The sequence below is a fragment of the Strongylocentrotus purpuratus genome, unplaced genomic scaffold (assembly GCF_000002235.5).
Source record: "Strongylocentrotus purpuratus isolate Spur 01 unplaced genomic scaffold, Spur_5.0 spur5_scaffold_11, whole genome shotgun sequence".
Classification (NCBI taxonomy): Eukaryota; Metazoa; Echinodermata; class Echinoidea; order Camarodonta; family Strongylocentrotidae; genus Strongylocentrotus; species Strongylocentrotus purpuratus.
This window is the reverse complement of record NW_022145596.1, coordinates 2,610,111-2,631,894: the sequence shown is the minus strand read 5'-3', so window position 1 is coordinate 2,631,894 and position 21,784 is coordinate 2,610,111. Positions and strand designations below refer to the sequence as shown.

The window sequence follows — 21,784 nt, the reverse complement described above, 5'->3', positions numbered from 1 at the left end:
TTTAAAAAAATAAACTTTTAAAGCAAAAAGTGAAAGGTTGTTGTTACTTTATTGTAATGTGACGTACAGACAGACATGCAAAGAGAGAGGAGAGAGAGAGAGAAGAAGAATGGGAGGTGAGATGATGAAATCATGGTAAAATAAAGACTTTTCAAACTCTATAGTGTACATGCTCTATAGAAATAATCTATAGAATTAATTTCTACAATAGAAATGTTAGTCAAAAGAAATTAATGTTTTTACTGGTAATTTAGTCGTATTTTCATGTGTGTAGGCCAGTAGGCCTAGTCTAGTTGTGTCTTGGTGATATTTGCGGACTAGCCAAAACATAGTTATTATGTCAAAATGGGAAAAGACACACAGGCCTATTTAGATCTCTGTTCGTTTCTCCCCCTTTTTGTACGTGATATGCTGTTCGGCCTGGGACTTCAGCTCGCCCTTCCTCGACCGGACCTCGAGCGCCCGAGCGGCCGGTGGACTAGATCGCGCTGCATGCGACTAGACTGTAACCAGTGGACACGCGTATTATCTAACTAAGTATTTTGTTGAACTCTGGTGAAGGACGAAACTCGCCACAAATCATCATGGCATCGCGCATGAAAAATATATCTTTGAAGTATAATGTTATCGCTGAAAACCTCAAACGTGCACCAAAGCCAGAACATATCAATTTTAGAGGAAAGACGAAGAAAGATCCCATGGTGAGTTTAAAGTTACAGCTCTCGAGGTTTCTTACATTTTTCTGTCATAGTCCCGGCTACTGACAATTTTGTAGTGTGATTAGTGAGTAGTCAGAATGCAGAAGTCCTCTTCATGTTATTTTTCTTTCTGAATTTCTTTATTATTTCTTTATGGCAAAGACTCTTAATTATCATTTCCATAAGCTATGCACCCTGCAAATATGCGCAATGCGATCTGTACAAATACACCAAACTTCAGAGCTCGGAGATAATTAGGGAGCAACAAACTTGTTAAGAATTTGTTTGGTAGGGGGTCTAATGGTATAGACCTAGTCTAGCTAGCTTATATTTTTGTACTTCGGCTTTATCAACTAAAAATGAATAGAGTCGGCAGCAAAATCTAGATTTACATTCTATATGTACGTAGCTTATGGACCCTTCCATTTTGCCAAACAATTTTACATGGACATCAAATTTCAAAGTGATTCGTTCCACTCTAGCACTGCATACTAGTTGTTGTGAGGCATGGCAGGTATTATACACAAATATACACACCAAACAATATTGCATAGACTGCACACAATGAAATCAGTTGATTTTTGTACAGCCAGGATAGTAATGCACCTATGTGTGAATCGTTTCTGACATTTGTTTGTCTGAAATTATTTTTTTTTCAAAGAGTCAACTTCAGAAAATATTGAACAAAGCAGTTTTTCGGGGGCTACTTTTCAAGCTTCTGGAACAAAGACAAACAAAAGAAAGTGTCCTTTTAGTTTTAGCCATAGAAAAGAAAGTGTGTAGCTTATGGTCGCACCAACTTAGATCATTTATCCATTCCTATGTTGCTTTGAAGATTTTGAATGGCTTTTTAAATCTAGAATAATTCAACCAAGACCAAAAAATAGAAATCAAAATCACTGATGTAAGTTTGTAACAATTAAGTGAACGTTCTAACGATGGGAATTAATATAAAAATTATCTAGTGTGTGATCTGTTTATTGTAAATCTGTAAAAACCTACCTCGAGTTGAGAATCTGAGACAATAACTGGACTTCTAAAGTAAAATTAAAATGGATGGATCTAGGGCTAGGCTAAGCTAACTCAGCATTAGGGCACTCGGCTTTTGGGGAAATCATATGGCAGAGTTATCCAAGAGAGTCACATTGATCACAAATACTTGTATCAATTTTGTATTAAGTACATCTTTCAGAACACCCGAATTTCAGACCATTTGATGGGATCTTGAAATATGTAAAACAGTTACTAAAAAATTAATGTTGAATGTCTAGGTGAAATTCTATAAAACATGAATTTATGGCTACCACAGTGGTCTAGTGTGTAGCAGGTACTCCCAGTCAAGTGACCCTATCCCTGCATAATTCTGAGTTGGCCGCAGTGCAGAGTTGGCCAGACCCCAATTAAACTGATTATCTGACTTTCCTGACCTTAACCATTTCTTCAAAGATTTTGTTCACATTCTCCACTTTGTTACATACTAAGCTCCGTGTACACAGTAACTTGGGATGAACATTAATAATCTCTGGACATGGGCTTGAAAAAACCTGAATGACTTTACAACACATGGTGACAAATGCCATTGAAATCCCATGTATTTATGTTTCTTTGAGCACAGGAAATTTATAGAGATGGAATAGGATCGCGTCTTCCTGAAGCTTACTTCAAGTGGAACAGAATTGGATTTGAACCATCAGCAGTTCACTGGGATGATAAAGGAGGTAACACAAATTATTTAAATATCCCAAATCATAATTTCATGTGGGCAGATGATCATTATAAAGAGCTATTGATTAAACAAGGCGTTTTAGCATCATCATCTTAAACGACTTTTCTTTATCTTGTGGGGGGGGGGGGGGGGGGGGGGGGGGGGTTAGTGGGTTACCTAGATAGCACATTGTAGGTTAATAATGCTTATACAATTCATGCAAAATGCAGTTATGCCTTTAGATACAATGGTATTTATTTCTTTTTCTTGCATTACTCAAATAAATTGATTCTCATGAGATTAAGTTAATAATGGAATAAAACAACCGTGTAATAAAGAAGAGATGTAGAACTACGTTCTGTATGAACTTTTAATATATAAATCAAATATTGTAGGTCAAAGGAGGTGCACACCATCTTATCCCTTGTTTGTTAGATCATATGTTTGATCTTATGTCTGACCCTATGTTTGATCTCATTTTTATTTTTATTTTTATTATTATATATGCATGATTTATTGAATAAAGAACATATATTCATATTTTGTGTGTGTTTATTATAAGTTTTGGTTGTTAATTTTTAGTTAGACAACGGTGCGCCTAGAAACACCTGTATGAAACGCCTAATAAATGTTGTGTATTATTATTATTATTGTTTTGAGAGACATTGTAATCTTGTGTCTTTTGTTTTATGCAGTTGAATGGGAGAAGGATCCAATAACTGGAGACAGAAAACGTGTGAATCGAGTACCAATCCAAGCCTATTACCCGCCTGAGGCTCGGGTAGGTTTATGGGGAGGAGAAGGATGGGTGAAAGGATACAGGAAGTCAAAAGGAGATAGAGGAGTAAGGTACGAAACTTTCATATCCGCTTGCATGCAGACAGACAGAATTTTTGTTCCCCCTCACAAATTCACATACATGTCATCATGTTTTTACATTCATAAAGATGTGGATCAAATACTGTGTCTTTCTTAAAAAAGGAAACCCAAGTTCATCCAGCAACATTTTGTCCAGTAAACATAACGGGATGTATTGTAATCCATCATAGCAAGGGACATTTATCCCCGTCTGATATGGTTCCTTATTTGTGAGGATAGAGCCTTGAATTTTTGAACTAGAAAAAGCAAGTCAGCAACATACAAATTATTTGTGCACTAGAGTGGGGTTCAGTGTAAAAATGTCAGAGGTAAAAAATACCTGAGGTGAAAATGGCAGAGGTGGAAATGCCATTAGTAAACATGCAAGAGAAAAAAAGACAGAGTTAGAAATGTCACAGGGAAAAATGTTCCTCCCTCTCTCCACCCCCTTCTCCTTCCTTTTGTTCTGTCTCTCAACTCCTGCTTTGCTGTATATTCATTCATGTTGTCTCACTGGTACTCATTCTCTCTTTTCTCTCTCTATTCAACGGTTTTAGATTAAACAAAACCTGGAAGACATACGTTGCCACACGGAAGCTGGAAAGTGAAATCTTGGACAAAAAGTTTGAAATACCAGCAACGAATCGGGTGATGGACCTTATAGATGAAGCATATGGTTTTGACTTTTATATACTTCAGGTAGGTTTCCTTTTCATGTGCGTTTCATAAATAAATTCAGTTGTTTTAAATTCATCTTTATAATACTATTTCCAAGGCATTCAATATTTGTTCCAGATTATAAGATAAAATAGTGAATGAGGGAGGGAGGGAGAGAGGGAGGGAGGAAGGAATGGAACATCTGATGTCTATTTTCTTTGTCATACAAACATCTTGATTGTCAAAGCCCCTTATAAGTAAAATAATGCCTTTAATTTGTTCATGTCTTTACTTTAGAAAGAAAATTAATCTTTCATTGGTTCCAGGAGTAGAAAGCAGGGATACACTTATATTCTGAACGTTTAAGTTACAAATTTAAGTTCAATGCACAAGTATGATCCTTGTGTCTTGTAAGAGGTATTTACCTCCTTTGTATTCCCTTATTACCTTGTGTTTTCATGTTATAGACTCCAGCTGAGGACCTGAATTCCCTGGTGGGTATGGTAGTAAAGAGACATCTCTTGCTCAGGTTAGCTAGCCCTCAAGACATGTATCCTGATGATCCAGAAAATAGAGATAGGATCTACAACAAATACAAAAGATTTGTTATACCTGTAAGTTCATTATCAGCTGTCTCCCATAGGTTTTTGTTTATTTTGTACAATGTGTCATTTCTTTTAATGGTCATGATGTTAATATATCTTTATTGTCTCATTACTATCAATGTAAAACTATATGTATGTCCACGTGCCTTCTTCTTTAGTTATTTTCCTTCCTGTTTGCAAAAAACACTCCTCACTCTTCATATCCTTTAATTTTATTTCATGGATATTTCCTATCTGTAAGTTTTGTTTTCTGCTCTGTTACCTCATTGGTCTCTATTGAGCATGAAATGACGACGTGTCCTTTACTTTTTGTGATGGACAATGTATCTTTGATGAATTCACTCATCAATATGGAAAGAACATTAAAGGGATCCGTTAACTTTGTCTCAGATTCTGAAACAAAATCCTGGATTTAGCTAATGCTGCAATGATAATTATAAACCTTTAGGTCAGTCAGGAACCCCATGACTTTTACAAGCCAATCGCCTGTCTGATTATCAAAATATTTATGATTGGAAAACGAAACCAAATTTTGCGTTTGCCAAGCGGTTTTCATAATACTAAAGTCTATTGGGGAAAACAAGTATGGTAAAACCGGTCACTCAAAGATTTTTACTTTTTGAGGCACTTCTTGATCATTTTGAAGTGCAATTTTTTTTTAGGGCTTCAATATTACACCATATCACGGACACTGACACATAGGGCCGTGCATCTCAGATTTAACATTGTGAAACAATGCCTTTAGGGTTCATGGATGATAAAAAGTTGATGAGCAACATGTACAGGTATTATAATAGATAGAATGAATACTCACTGTCATATCTGTAATGTTCATTCACAGAAAGAAGAAGCAGAGTGGGTAGGCTTGACCCCAGCTGAAGCCTTTGCTAGGCAGAGAGGTATAGAAGCTGCAGCTAATCCTATCACACCATTACAAGACATCTATACCCAAGAACTCATCGCTAAATATAAAGGTATTATGATGGCCAAGTTTCTCTTCCACTTGATATTCATCGTCTTGCATTGCTAAAGATCACATAAAATTTCGTAGAGATGCATTGTCTATTGAACGTTCATCTACTTGAGGAGGCGCGTAGCTCAGTCGGTAGATCAGTGGTCTCGTAATCCGGTAACCTGGGTTCGAAACCAAGGCGATGCGCTAGTACCCTTTGATAAGGCATTAACCCTCATTATCAGGTCCCTCGGAGAGGACCTAAAGCCATCAGCCATCTGGTTGCTTACTTACAAGCATTTATGCTTTCTTAGCAGTCAGGTAAAATAACCACCACCATTCATATAATCCCTCTTGCATTGGTAATGATCTCAAAGAATTTCTAAGAGGTGCATATGTGGGCATCACATAACCCAATTCTGTATAAGCTGCTTTCAAAATTGTTATGTTTGTGCAGGGCTTTAAATAATCTTCAGTGATTCAATGTTTGAAAGTGGTTTGGAGAGTCAATTAAGAAAGAATAAAGAATTATAAAATGTTCCAACAATAAAATTGAACTTTTGATATGAGAAGGATATTTGGCATTTTAATTGTATGTTTTATTAGCCTTTTATATATACTGACAGTTTAATGGAATGTTGAAGTAAAAATGTATGTTTTACATAGGTATTTAAAACAATTTTCTTAAAATTTAAATGTAATTTCTTTAATTTCTTTTACTTCCTCCACCTCCCCTCCTGTCTGTCTCTGTCTTTCTGTCTGTCTGTCTGTCTTTCCCACTCTCTTCCTCCTCCCCTTCTCTGTTTGTCTCTCTCTCTCTCTCTCTCTCTCTCTCTCTCTCTCTACTTCCTCCCCTTTCTCTCTCTCTCTCTCTCTCTCTCTTCTGTCTCCATCTGTGTGTCCCTTTCTCTCCCTCTCTCTGTCTGTCTCTCTCGCTCTCTCTAATTCTCTCTCCTGCTCTCATATGCAGAACACAAAGTTCAAAGTGATGGTCTGTACACATTCAGTAAGGAAGAAGAAGAAAAGTAAGTTTGAGTACTGTATTGCTTCAATTACCTCAAATTCTTGAAAAGAGCTCTGCCATCCTAGGCATGACAATATGATGATTTGAGACATCTTAAAAAAAAACAGAAATTCAGACACAGCGTGCATGTTGGTTTAATCCAATATAGTAGAAAGCAAATGAAAAGTAGATTTCACTACATAATTTGAAGAAGTAAAACAAAGTTGAATACTTTTTAAAAATGCCCGAGATGAGATATTTTATTAACAAGTGTATTTCTGAAATATGGCACTTGTAAGCATTTGTATGAAATTCACCAGAGTTTGTTATCACCATAGGACATCACAAACCTTGAAGGTGTATACCTGCAATAGGCATGTCTGGTGAATCAGTTTCTTAGGTTGTGATAGAGAGTGGTAAATCTAGTAAATCAAGTATGTGTTGGATGTACCATTCCTTGTAAATGCAAGTACACTAATTGTTGTGGTATGTTATCTCTTTCTTAAATCTCGATGTCCACCAACCATATTTCTCTCACTCAAGCATGTTACCACTGGAAGAGCTCACCTTTAAAACCATGATGTCCATTCTACATGATCATCTTTTTAATAATTTGTCTTTTTTTCTTCTTTCTACCAGAGCAAAGCCCTTCCTGCAGAGGTTCTTTGGTAGTGGATCCAAGTCAAAGGATGATGGAACGAGTGTATGATGCATGATGGGTACCACCTAGAAGACATCACCTCTTATCATCATGTGTGAACGCTATATTGAACTCATGAACAGTCATACTTACATAAGCGAGCTGAATGCCAACATAGAGGTGGGATTGTAATTTGACTGCAGTGATTTGACCCACCTTTCTTATGGAATCTTCTTATTTAATGAGAATTGAGCGATGGCATGCATATTGCATAACACCAGCACTCCCCAGACATTTACATTCAAGAAAGTTTTCTTCAAATATTACATGACAAGGTCAGTCTATTTTAATATGGTGATTACCGCATTATATTGGACGTAGGCTCTAGTTTCTTTTAACATAATGTACCGTGGCATATAAACAGTATGTTATGATAGTATCAACTTTATCATGGTATCAAGAGATAGTGGAAATTGAACTGTTATGCCTAAAAATTAAACTGTTTGTTTTTTTATGATTGTTATACCCGACTGCTAAGAAAGCATGTGTATGCTTGCAAGTAAGCATCTAAGGGATTGATGGCTTCAAATCCTCTCTGTGGGACTTGGTAATGAGGAAGTGACAGTGAACCAAGTGAATGGAATCATAAACATACATTAAATATAGATTTTATTCATTTATCAACCAAAATAATAGTTTAAAGTGGATAAGGTGGATATCTACATGTACTCCTGTAAGCCCAAATGCAGTCTCAGAATTGCTCCTATTGCACCCATCACAACAGTGCTGATTGTTAGTCTTGGGTCCCGTTTCATAAAACTTGGCAATAACAATTGACAAAAGCTACCAACATCATTGCATTTGATCGCCTGTGGGCGATTTGTTAATGGAAGTGTGGTAAATGTGTAATGTCTTTTATGTAACAGGACTTGGATGATTCATTTGGAAAACAAGTTAACAAGAGAAATCGGGGAATACTATAGAGGCATTGCTTATACTTTGTACTTCATCATTTATGAAACTTCTAATGCGATGTGTATCATTATGGGTAATGAAATCCAAAATTTCAAGATTTATTTGAAATTATATGTAATAAAACACAGAAATTAGAATAATTAGTTTTATGTATTTCTTTTTATTAGTCATAGTTTCTTCTTTTCATAACCATACATACGTTGTAAATATCACAGTGTACTGTGCCAAAGCTATGCGTACAAATACCAGTTGTAAAACATTGCATTCTTTAACACCAACAAACTGCATAAGATACATACAAACATGCAATAGCAACATTACATCACATAAAATAATACATGTATATCAATGATATAAGACATATCTTTCTAGACCAATTTTATGAAGCGAAAAAGTCTGGAGATGCGCTTGTACAATCTATTTCATAATACTTTATTTTGGCCACTGAAGCTTTTTCATATACGTAATATTCATTAATAACTTGTGGTAAGCCATTACTACCTTACACATTTACAGTGTAGACTAGCCAAAAATGACTATAATAGTCACAGTAAATATTTTTAAAACATTACAAGGTAAACTTGCCTACACTGTTGAGGCTTATTTTAAAACAGACTTAAAAGGGTACCATTTTTTGGCTATATGATGATCCTTATTATATAAAAATATTATAACAGCAAAGCATTTAGAAATGGGATCTTTGACATAAGCAAGACCAATGCTGTATAAAAATCTATTCTATCAAAAACTGGCAAGGGAAAAGGCTATACCTGTTTGAGGCATGCTATTCAAAAGCATATCAGGTTTCACTTGTTGCATACAAAAATACTGAGCAAGAGTTGCAATGTAATACTTAAAATACAGGAATATGAGAGAAAAAAAAGCCTCCAATCATTGGTATTGTGCAAGTTGGGCTACATGTGGCATTTTTTAGATCAAATGAGAATTTAAAAAAAAAAAATTAATTCCATTTTAAGTTTTCAATGGCCAATAGTGGGAAACAAAAAATCTAAAGACAGTAAAACTGAACATTCTGCAATGGAGGAAATTCATATGGTAGCCTACACAGAATTTTCTTCTTCTAATTGTAGTCGTACAAGAATGCATACATAAACGTGCCATCTGATGCTGTTGCATTTCAAATACAATATATGTTAAAATAAATTATTCTAATCGACACAGATCAATATTGTAACCTGTTCTATTTTTGCATATATTAAAATGTAACATGACAGACACATATTTGTACTTTACATTGAGCATTACTTTCACTGCCGCAGGGTTAAATACATCTGGTCTTTTAAAACAATTATTTTGACAACATCTTAGGACATTTTGATAACAAAAACATATTTGTGTAACAAATCATTTTTGGTATTAAATACTACCAAAATAACTTTTTGTAATTATTATGTAACAAAATATGCATATTTCACCAGATACAGAGTGAAGTACAGAGTGAAATATTCAAAAAGCACCTTGTCTTGGTGGGAGTGTTCAAAGGCAATGATTCAAGACAAAAATAGTCAGTTTCGACTTGACATTCATCTAGAAAAAGGCTTTCAAATACATATCCATTAGACTGACTAAATTGAGGTACAGGTTGATCATGTTAACATATGAAAGTTATTTGGTTTTGATTTGATGAACAGACTATTAATAATGTATATATGTGACTACTAAAATGATGAAATACAAAAGGGTACATTATGATGAATTTATTTACAAATGATTGGAATGCAAAAAGAATGAAAAATATCACAAACCTGTACCTGCAGACCCTGTAGTAGACATTTTTTTTTTTAATGAACCAAGAAATTTGTGATGAAAATGTAATCATCTTCATATCATTTGGCTGTCTGAAAAGCTTCATAATGTTATTATTGGCAGAATTCCTAGCGTTCTATCATTATTGCTTTAGCTGAATGGAAAAAACATATCCAAAATATTCAAGGGAATTTCTCCCTACTTGAAACCTACTGATATGAATCAATTTGCAAGGCAGAAACAACTAGCATAAATGTTAAATACTGGTAATAAAGTCATGATAACAATTTCACTTTCCACTGTGCTTCCACGTGAATTTCAATTAACTTTTTTGACATTGCACTAAAACCTCATTCACAGTGGTTTTATTGTGCGTTTTGCTTTCCCCAGTGCACAGAGAATTTGAACTTTTGACAGAAATACAGAACATAAATATGTAGTTAAAAAGATAAAAATTCTCCCTTTCAGAAAACACATTTAAATATCAGATACACATTTCCTTCTTCAATTTCAACTATTGTACCAGGGTGATAATATACTACAGCCTCTCTGTTCTGTCTTAAACTTCCAAACTTTACCGCATGAACCACCACAGCATTCAATTATTACATGTCAGCCTCTGCAAACTAAAATATAACACAACTATGGAAACAGACTGCATATACAATGCTACAGTGTACAAGAAAATGGAAGAAAAAAAAAAACATGCCATTCTTATCTATGTATCTTATCTACATCTATCAAGACCAGGGCCCCATTTCACAATACTTGTCATCAGAGAAAATTAACAGTTTTTGTTATAAGCTAGTGAAATCCTTGCTACTGATTGGTTATCAGCAGATTTGTCACTGATTTTTGACATTTATCATTGAAAAAAGACTTTGTGAAACAGGTCCCTGTACTAAAGTCTGATCAGATTTGCTTTCTTAATACTACAAATACATCATTGTAGTTAATAGAAGACCTACTTGTACTATATTGCTAATAAACCTCTTGGCAGTATATATATATGTTCTCTTATTTACATCTATTCATCCAAGTGGTTTAATATCTTTAATGAGTAGAGTTGTCTAATAAACCCAGTACTTGTATTACAGGTTTTAATCATAGCCTCGTGGAATAAGTACAAACTCGTTATATAAGATAGACATCTAAAATCCCTGTCCCTTTTCGTTCTCTAATGTCTGTTTGATCCTATTAACCCTAACTTCCATGGAACTAATTCCTGATTTGATTCCAATAAAAACTCTGGTCCATCTATCTACAAACTAAAATAAACTTGAACAACCAGCACTCAAGTATGGTATCTTAAATGATACCACTGTCAAAGGTAAAAAATACTGAATTCCATTTCCCTGATGTATGTCTTTACCTGGTTATTGTCCGACTCAAAGGAAAATAGAAACTTGTCATGTATCAGCTGCAGCTTCTGTATCTTGGAATGAGTTAATGAGCTGTCAGTTATTATAGTTTAAAACATAACAATCATAGACAGCATTGTTACTTTCCACCAGTGTCCCTCTCAGCAAGAATCACATAAACCCTCTGTCTATCAGCTCTTTATCACACAAGAGACAGAAACTTCTTCATCCTCATTTTTTTAGGACAGAAGTTCTCTCCTATGCAATAGCATAACCATCCCTCTGAGATCATCGTCACAAGATAAGGACTCTCTACATCTTTCACTTCACCTTATTTCCTCCGACCACACAGAAATACTGATTATAACAGACATTACTCCACAAATATACTGTCACATGCATTTTGGCACATACATTATGTCCAATATACCTTCCTACTGCAAGCAAGCAGAACACAAGCCTAAACATATATGCTCCTGTAATTCACTACTAAATGCAGTATACACAAAGCTCTGATATTGAACAGAAATATAACTCAACAAAAAAAATTACATTCTATTACAGATGAATATGAAATACACTGCAGAGAGCTGTTGAAATTGAGCACTTGACCCTGCAGGAGTTGTTAAAAACATGTTCAGTAGACAAAAATCAAAGATCAGATAAAAATTGTCAAAATTATCCTGTATCTGTTGTAAAATCAAAAGATTTTTCTCACCATCAAACTTTGAAAGGAAGTATGCTGTCACTCCTACATCTTTTCTCTGAAGTAATAAGAAGATGGGTCATACAGAATCAACAGATTCAATCACCAAGTTAAACAATCACTGTTCTATGTTAAGAGTTTGCTGGAAATCAAACCTTGCGTCTTGATAGCTACCATTTTAGATTAACATTGTTTAGAAGATTGCTACTTGACAGGAACTTGCACCACACATGCTCCAGCCCGACCTGGTGTAAGGGGAGCAGCCTAGGGTTAGAAGAAAGAAAAAGAAGAAACACAAATGAGGCATTAAAAGGGGTGTCAGCATTTGCTTGAGATTAAGTGAAATATTGGCTTACTGCCAGTTTTTTTTCCTTCTCTTGATACGTCCAGAGATCCTGAGGTATCAACTTCTCATAGAAAAAATCATATCCCTTCATTATTGTTGTTACTGCAACAAACCTGGGCCCGTCTAATAAAGAGTTACGATTGATTCAAATCGATTGCAACTATTAACCACAACTCCCATCTCGTAAGTACACAGTTGAGATAAATTTAAGTTAGATGCTGCTTATAAGTATCGGCTTGCATGATGATGTAGATATACAGTAGGCTTACGGTTGCACCATGTGAGAGAGTTTAAGTTGCGTTTAATATGAATCAATTACAACTCTTCATAATACTGGGCCCTGACCATATCTTTGATCCCCCATTTAATTTCAAAACAGAGAATACATAACCACTCTATATCTCCTCAGCCCCATATATATGTTCTCATTCAACATACCATACCATACCATGAGCATATATGCCTTAGGTATGTCAGGGGTGATAGTGAGCACTAAAAACCTCAACCACGCCCCCTTGAGTAAAAAAAAAAGAAGAAGAGGATTCGGGGGGGGGGGGGGGGGGGGGGGGAGAAATGGCATCTAACAACATTCCCTGCCTTTTGAGTAAGAAAAATTGATAAATAATAGGGAAAAACGGGAAGAATAGAGAGAATAAGGGAAAATCTGGAAAATCAGGATAAAATCACGAAGAAAAGAAAAAAAGAAAAAAAGAAAATCTGGATTTTTTTTTTTTTTAAATCAGGAAACCCAATTTAAATCAGGTTTTTATCAGGCCTGGGAGTGTTTCACAAAGATCCTAAGTTGAACTTATCTCTAAGATGGACTTAAAAATTATGGAAAGCTGTTAGCATCTATGAAAATATTCTGTAAAAGTTATTTTAAAAGCATAAAATGTTGATTTAAATCATCCATATTTTCTATTATCAAGGAGATTTCATGTTCTTGATGTGGAATTTATGAAAAGTCTAAAATACTTGAAAATTCACTTTTGAATATATTTTATTTTAAGGCTATAAATGGCTCTCGATGATATTTAAGTCCAACTTAGAGTTAAGTTTGACTTGAGATCTTTGTGAAACACCCTCCTGGTATGTCTTTTGAAAATATTGAAAGTACTCACTGTCGTCCATTCTCCCGTCTGTGGATCATAGCATTCTACAGCGCTGAGGTATGACTGTCCATCGTATCCACCCACAGCAAAGAGACGATCTCCTAGTACAGCCACCCCTACTGCGTCTCGACACATGCCCATAGGGGCTACCGTACACCAAGTATCTGAACGGGGGTCGTATCTGGTAAGAAAGGGGTCAGATGCCATACAATCACTTATCCGCATGCACAGTATTCTTTTCTTTTTTTTCTTTTTTCTTCTTCCAAGTATATGTTATTATTACTTCTGCGCCTGGTGCATTAAATTATCAAGCCTTACTGGCTTTTACGCATGCACCATTTTCCATTTGTACTATGGTTTATACCTTCATATTTTCTTTATATTTTAAATGCTATTATGTCAATTTATATGTAATTTTGATATTGTTATCTGTTATGAAATTCCATATTTTATCTTTGTATATATTGTCATGATGATGGTAATAAATGTTAATAAAAAGTATACATTAATCTATGTCCTATTTTGAATAGTTCTGCTTAATGCACATACTATGTTCTCAGAAAGTACTAAAGATGCAATTCTGATGGAGCATTGTCACTGATAGGAAGAATTTAATCTACTCATCAAACAAACAAATTAAAATAATTACATTTCAAATAAGTTATGCCTTAGTCTGACCAACTAAAGACTGAACAAAACATGACATTACCGATTGAAGAAATTAGTTGATTTGGAGTTGGTTTGGAAGTGTGCCTGACGTATCTATTTCTTGATCCCATCACTCAATGAACTGACAGTTGGTTTAATACTCCATGTAAAATGAGACTGACCCCATACATAACTTCTCTATACTTGATCCTTTAATATTCTTTACCTAATAATTGCTTTGAATAAGCCCAAGTCTGTATACAATTCATGCAGTAAATCAATCAAGGCCCTGAATAAAAAAACTTGTCATCAGTAACAAATGACAGTTTTTGTTATAAACTAGTGAAATCCTTGCTTCTGATTGGTTATCAGCAGATTTGTCACTGATTGTTGTCATTTTTCATTGAAAAAAGGCTTTTTGGCACGGGTCTCAGGTATTTTCAGGGGCCCTATTACCACTGCACACTGATCAAATTCACTCTCTCTCCTCCTCCTCTAGTACTTACCTCTCCACACAGTCAAACTGTTTGGAAGTCTGCTGAGTAGCTGGGGCATCATGTCCCCCTATGGCATACAGACATCCATTACAAACAGCCACGCCCAGACCCCCTCTGCGTTTAGACATGGGGGCACATAGAGACCACCTGTTAGTGTGAGGGTCATACACCTCCATGGATCGTAGACAGGAGCTACCATCACGACCTCCTACTGCATAAAGTCTGAAGGAGTGGGTGGATAAACATAGAGGAAAATAAATATCTGTGATCTCGATCATGCAACTTGTTTTCGATAGATTGTTATTGGAAGACCATGTAATGAAAACTAGAAAAACTTGGGAAAAAAATTAATTACAGTTGTGCCTGCATAAGTTTTGAATGACAACATTTTTTCAAAATAACTAAACTTTAATACATGAAAGAATAACAAGCCCTCAAACACTACAATAGGTGCCTTGATGTACAGTTTTTTTTCCCTTAGGTATCAATCATGAGTTTGAGAGTTAATTTCAACCTAAAAATGTTACTTGAATTGCTTTTAACACTATTTATGGCAATTTGGTCAGAGACAATGTGTGAATAACAGATCATTTACATTTTAAACTAACAGTGTCTATGCACAATTAACATAATTTCAGAAAGGACTGACTGTAATTCAGACATTTTCTTCTTCAATTACTGCTTAGAGAAAGCATGAATGCACAGCTGAATTTCCCAGTTCCCTGCATGGATTTCCTGCACATTCACACCATGGATGTCTGCCATAATATGATTCCTTCCTTGCTTCCTGCAAAGTAAATATCACTCCCACACAAAGAGGTGCACATCAAGGCACCACTGCTTGCTGTGAGTGTGATCAGAGCTGCCAACCTTGTGCGTCCAATAAAAGGAACCATGATGGCAAAAAAAGGAATTCATTAAAACAAAACTTACAACAACGCGTGACACACTTCCAATGCAAAAATGTCCATTCCTTATGCCGTTTTTTTCCATACAAGCAGGTTTTTTTGTGTGGTTATTTTGGTATTATCAGCATTTCATTCTTTTTGAGAATATTTTTCTCTTAAAGTATGTTTAAACTTAGTTTTCTATTGGATTTGTGATCAAATCAACATTTTAGGGCAGTTATTTGATGTGCGGTATGTAAAAAATTTATTTAAAAAAAAAAAATTAATTTAAAAATTTAAAAACATATTTTATGAAGAAAAATATACTACCATAATTTTGAAGAAAAAAGGGAGTAATTCCGGCAAAAACGGAATAGTTGGCAGCTCTGTGTGATGTATCTTTTTGAATAGTTCTGCAATAAACTACTCACTTTCTATCCAGTACTGCCACTCCTACAGTACTCCTAGGAGTAGACATGGGTGCAACATAACTCCACTGTTTGCTGTGAGGGTCATATCTCTCTACTGAAGCAAGGTAGCTCCAACCATCATGGCCTCCAACTGCATACATAGGACCTTCTACCACTCCAACACCTTTGAATTTGATCACATAAAATACATTATGATCAAAGGGAGACTGGCTATAAGTCGCCACACTATCATTTTTTATCTTCCTATCTTTACTTTTAAAAATAGGTATATGACTTTTACAGTTATAATATTTCACAACTATAATACATGTATACCTTGTATCCCTTGAGCAATCCCTGGGATGGATATATTGCTCAATGGAAATGTTGTAATTTTTATCATTATTATAACAAGTCTATATGAGACATGAGAAGAAGAAAAATTGGAACAAATGATACATTCAAACAATTTTATGACGGGTACTATTTCGCTAAAACTGAGAATTTTCATACCAGGGACATCATTTCAAATCTAAATTGCTTTTTGTGATCTGATATTCAGAACAAAACTATGGAAATCTAAGTTATGATGATCAATATGTCTTACCTAAACCATGTCTATGTGTACCCATAGAGGGCAGCATATTCCACGTCTTTGATGCCGGATAATAGCACTCAACAGTATTTAGCGTCTTCAGCCCATCACGACCTCCAACCACGTAAAGTTTGTCTTCGATGACAGCTACTCCAAACTGAAGCCTCCTCCCACTCATGTGACCTACATGGGTCCAGACGTTGGTCCTCAGCTCATACTTCTCAATGTTTGTAGCACCTGAACAAAAATATGTAATTGATTAATAAAAACTTATCGAGAAGACATAAGATTTAAATATTTTATCATGAACCCAATAAAGAGCTAAGTGAAAATTGTCTTACAGGAACTTAATGCCTTCCTGGCTCTCAACCGACAAAATGGTTGCAGTGGTTGAATCCAATTGAAATCCATCAGGCTTCAAAGATAACATTCCAAGTATCAAAATTAAAGTTCTACCACTGTTGTTACTGGTCGCAAGAAGGTATAAGAGGCTTTTGATTTAATTAATTGTGCATGCATTGGGTAGAACAACAGAAGCAATATTTAAAGCCCCCCAATTCCTTATGCATTATTCAATCACGGAGTTGAATGAACAAGCCTTAGCCTACCTTTGGTACTATCCATCCCACCTACAGCATAGAGAGCTCCAACGGTAGACTTCCTAGGTTTGGTCCTAGCACTCTGCATGAGAGGTCTTCTCTCCGGTAGAAGATGATACTTCATTGCATCCATGATTAACCTTTGACATTTATCATCTCCTTTAAACAATGGATTGTTGTCTACTGCATCACTAAGAAACTGAAATAAATAGGAAAGTTTTATAAAACTGTTATAGCTACAATCATGGAGTATCACAAATTTGTAATTGGAACCATGTTCTTTAGCTGAGCTTTACGAGGTCTATGCATAACAATTCATCATAATTTCATCATCTGCAAATTACACATATGTTCTTTACTTGTTATTAAAACGAGGGACACACTGTAATAAGAATTGTTGTAGAAAGGGTCTTATTGAGGAAGAAAAAATAAGACAACAAGCACTGTTAATTTAAAAAGGAATCCAGTCCATATAAATGAATGTGAGTCACTCATTTGCCTGATTATCCAGATTGGGCTAGCAACATAAATCGCTAAGTTTGTTCAAAATATTACATGTCCTAAGCCATGAGGCAAGTGGATATTCATGTAACATTCTATGTATTTTTGTAGGTGGTGGTTATTTTACCTGACTGCTAAAAAAGGGACCTGGTAAATGAGGATTAATGCCTTACCAAAGGGAGTTACATCCATGTCAAAATACTGATTGTTAAATAGACCTTACCTGTGGGGAGAGCAGTGGGAGTCTGATGTGTTCTAGCAGCTTTGAGATCTCTGATTGTCTAGAGCCTGTATCATAGTTAGCCCAAGCCAACATGGCATAGTAAACAGTCTCCTCCTTAGGAACATTGAGATCATCACTGGAGAAGAGGTTGCATACCTCCTCCGATCCTAGCATTAGAAACTCCTGATTCTGTGTCACCTCAACGAGATGTTCCTACATCATGGGTTTCAGGACAGGAGAAAAATAAATTAGTTTCATTGGTGATATGGAAGAGTTATAAAGCCTACTGAATCAAGATAAGTATAAATATACAGCCCTAAAAAGAAGCTCTCACACATACATTTAAGACCAAACTTCGCTTCTTTCTTTTCATGCTTATGCAAGAGCTGTGTTTGGTTGAAATCACCTCTGTAATGTTCATATGACAGTGCAGTAAAGAGATTTATCTGAACTTTTCCTCTTGTTCTACAGACTTTATGAAATTTTCACTTTTGAAGTCCTCAAGAATGATTTCAGCTTCAATATCAAATTTTTCACAAAATACCATTTCTAGACAACATATATAACAGGCACAAAAGCATTTATTCTGCACAGCAATACAGGGTACTAAAATACAATCCCATTTCTTAAAGTTATAGGTAAATACTGGGAAAGTCTTTAGGAAAAAAAGTCTAGAAATCAAGGTATAAATTCACTCACCATGGTGTAATTATGAGCAGCCCTGAGTAGATCTACACAGCTCTGTCTATCAGCAAAGGACCTGATTCCTAAGCAGTTAGATGGATGGAGTTGTTTGACAAGAAACCCACAACAAGCTTCAACTACTTCTGATAACTGTAGGATACTGGCTGTGGCAAGCAACCTTTCAACATTGCTCTCTTTCAACACTACTTCTCCTGTAAATCAATAATTTTGAACAAAATGAATGATTAAAGTCCAGACAGACAATTAATTCAACCTAGGATTGTGTTCAAAGGGGCACATTGTAATCACGTTGGGGGTGTCAAGTTGTAGCATTAAGAATTTTAAAATGTCGGCAAGAAAAATAGATAGCACAGATTTTTCACAAGAACTCTGCCATTATTCTTGAGATAAAGTAAGATTGTATTTTCTTGCTTTCATGTGAATTCTCCATGATATTGTTTAGAAGGTGAAACCTAAATACATGCATATTCATAGCACATTTGTAGCCCTACTTTCAACATTTTCATGTTTACATGAAGAAAATTAGATGGAAACATGCACAAAACTGGTAAAATAAAACAAATGAGTACTTTAGAGGTACCGGTAATGTAAAATCATAAACCATATATTCACTGCTGACCTGTGTAGATATACTGGATACAAGCTTTGAGTGCTGGCGGATCAATGCTCCACAGTGGAATCTCAGTCTCTTGTGACTCGCGCAAGTTATTGGTAAACATCGCTGCAAAGTAGTCCGACACCGAGCTCAAGACCAGTCTATGTGCAGGTATCCGTACATCCCCTGCAATGAGCACGACGTCTGTAAGCTGGCGTCTGTGTAGATAACCCTGCATCTTCTTGAAGGTTCTCTCAGCGTGATTGATAGAGAAGAAATGCTCTCCCTCTGCCGGGTTCTCTTCCATGCTATCTCCCCATGGAGCCCCCATTGAAGCTAGGGAATGGGAGGACCCATTCAGGCTAATGCTCCGTCTGGTCGCCAGCTTGATTGCCCTGTACAGGTGTCTGATAAAGTCAAATAGGTGACGAAATAAACATACTATACTCTCTGTAAAATTTAAGTACAGGAATTCTTATTCAACAAATCTCAAAACTGTTTTGTTTAAAGATGCGAAAATAAAGCGAATAAGGTTCTATTATTTCCAGGGAATCATTAACTTTTTCCCTAGTAAAAGTACTGATAAAAATAAATTATTTATCATTAGATCGTGTACCTTTTTTTTTATCTTGATAAGTTTTATTGGTCAGAAAACAATGATTTACAAAATATGCATTACATTGTTTTGCAGAAAAATAATGAATAATCATATTGTTTCACACTTACAATATTGTGGTTTCACATTTCAGTGTAACATAAAAAAAAACATAGCATGATACTTCTGTTTACCCCGGCCGCACAGACGATAAAATGGAAAGAGAGAGGCTAAGGAGATTGTGTACTGGTAAATTTATTTGAAGTAAACTTACTTGCATAATTAAGTTACATTCCATTTCATATAAGTATTCAATACATGAAATTTCTAGTGCAAAACAAATGGAAGACAAATAAACAATTTGTGTCACTTGATCACAATAACAACTTTCTTATATCCTGGCTTAATTACAATTTCCTCAACTTTCACTAATCTGTGTCTCATCATCATCATCATCAATATACAGGAGTGATCCTGTAGATCTCACGGTCGTCTTCCAAGATATAAATTCAATTGACAAGACAGTTTGCGACTTAAAAGGGAGTGCAGAATGCGTGGATGTCAGGTTACATAAAATTGTTTGATTTCATAATTAATGCTCGAGTGAACGTGGCCAGTGGCCTGGCCTGGCCCTTATTCCAAAGCTTAGTCGCAGTGCAAATGGTGGTCTCCTATTTTACAATATTGCCACATCGATCAAGTAAAATAAATGAAGTGGTAGAAGTCGTAAGACACCGGTCCTGATCATAATTTATAGCCTATGGCTATACTGGTGCTAGTTCAGATGCAGTTCAGTTCAGGTGCCGGTGCGCGCGGGTGTTAGGTTAGCGACTGGCATCACCATCCTCTCAAATATAACCCTTATCAACGTAATAATCCAGTGATTGTCACGATGGGCTCATAAGTTGATGCTTCAAGCCCCAACAAACAAGTAAACAGGTAAGTAAGTAATTCATCATTATACGGTCGCTAACTTATTACACGCGCGCACCCGCACCCCATCGTTAATTGGTAGGGTATGCAATTGTATTGTGCAGCAGTTTGCCGTGAATCCTGTGAGAAAGTGTATATTCATAAGTCTTTGTTTGTTAGGAAAATACTCTTAAAAAAGATAAGAAAATTGACATGAACCAGGTTAGAAATATAACAACTTTTAAATCATGATCATTATTTGAACAATTAATGAAGATTTAGACATCTAATCGATTTTCGGTATGTTTTAGCATGTTTAGTTTAGTAGGACATCTCCACGCCGGAGTTATGGATCAAAGTCTGGATACATTTCTGAACAAGCCCCCCTATACTAGTACTAGCTAGCTATAGAGTATAGGCTAGGCTAGGCCTACGCCTACGCCTAGGCTACAGCTGTGAACATGCCCAGGCTGTACACAGCCAAGGCATAATAGCATTGCATTTGCATTCCCACACACATTTTGTGAGCAACATTATACATACACAAACACGCAGTCATGCATTGGCTATTGCCATTAAAAACGGTCGAGACCAAGGTACCAAATAATTTTTAGACAGCGGTTAATTCATCCCTCTACATTCCAACTAAAGCCTAACAAGTTGTAATTAATCAACCTAGCTTCTTTTTGTGAAATTATAATTGAAAAGCAAAATCACGAAATATGTATTTTGTCAAAAACATTACCCTCGAATCGAAAGTCCACTTTCAGCTGGCTGGATCAGAATTAGTCAACATAACCTTTGACCCGATCGATCCGAGCGAGATATTATGTGAGTCACAAATATCAGTCTGGGTAATCGCTCGCGCGCGACGGATATCACAGCAGATATATAAACAAAATTTCTGCAGTGCATGATTCCGCTTATATTATATAAAAGATATTAACATTTAAAAACCAGAAATTGTCTTTCATCTTTAGCTTTCCTCTCTCTCTCTCACTCACTCTCCCACCTCCATCACCCCTATTCTCCACTCATTCATTTCTCCCCTCCTTTCCCACTATCTTCCCATATATATATATATAACTCCCCAAATACTTTTAACCCACACTCCTCTCTCTCTTAGCTGGAATTGAATAAACTGAACTCTCCCTCTCCCTCTCTCTCTCTCTCTCTCTATCTATCTCTCTATCTTTCTCTCTCTCCCTCCCTTTCTCTCTCTCTCTCTCTCT

At 35.8% G+C, this 21,784-nt stretch overlaps 2 protein-coding genes across 2 annotated transcripts; one reads left to right on the top strand and one right to left on the bottom strand.

Annotated features, from left to right (window-relative positions):
- The first annotated feature begins 506 nt into the window (after positions 1–506).
- Positions 507–7,236, top strand: LOC582377 (39S ribosomal protein L28, mitochondrial). Its single transcript, XM_782329.5, has 8 exons — positions 507–701; positions 2,314–2,416; positions 3,099–3,252; positions 3,819–3,960; positions 4,386–4,532; positions 5,365–5,497; positions 6,446–6,500; positions 7,118–7,236. The coding sequence occupies exons 1-8, from the start codon at positions 585–587 to the stop codon at positions 7,185–7,187; spliced, it is 921 nt and encodes a 306-aa protein (XP_787422.2). The 5' UTR covers positions 507–584; the 3' UTR covers positions 7,188–7,236.
- Positions 7,237–11,027: 3,791 nt separating this feature from the next.
- Positions 11,028–21,396, bottom strand: LOC582344 (kelch-like protein 5). The gene is made up of 10 exons (XM_003724281.3): positions 21,298–21,396; positions 19,070–19,452; positions 18,445–18,641; positions 17,746–17,958; positions 17,031–17,220; positions 16,435–16,659; positions 15,849–16,011; positions 14,540–14,752; positions 13,395–13,566; positions 11,028–12,191 (listed from the first exon to the last, which is right to left on the bottom strand). The coding sequence occupies exons 2-10, from the start codon at positions 19,374–19,376 to the stop codon at positions 12,132–12,134; spliced, it is 1,740 nt and encodes a 579-aa protein (XP_003724329.2). The 5' UTR covers positions 19,377–19,452; positions 21,298–21,396; the 3' UTR covers positions 11,028–12,131.
- Between the last annotated feature and the right edge of the window lie 388 nt (positions 21,397–21,784).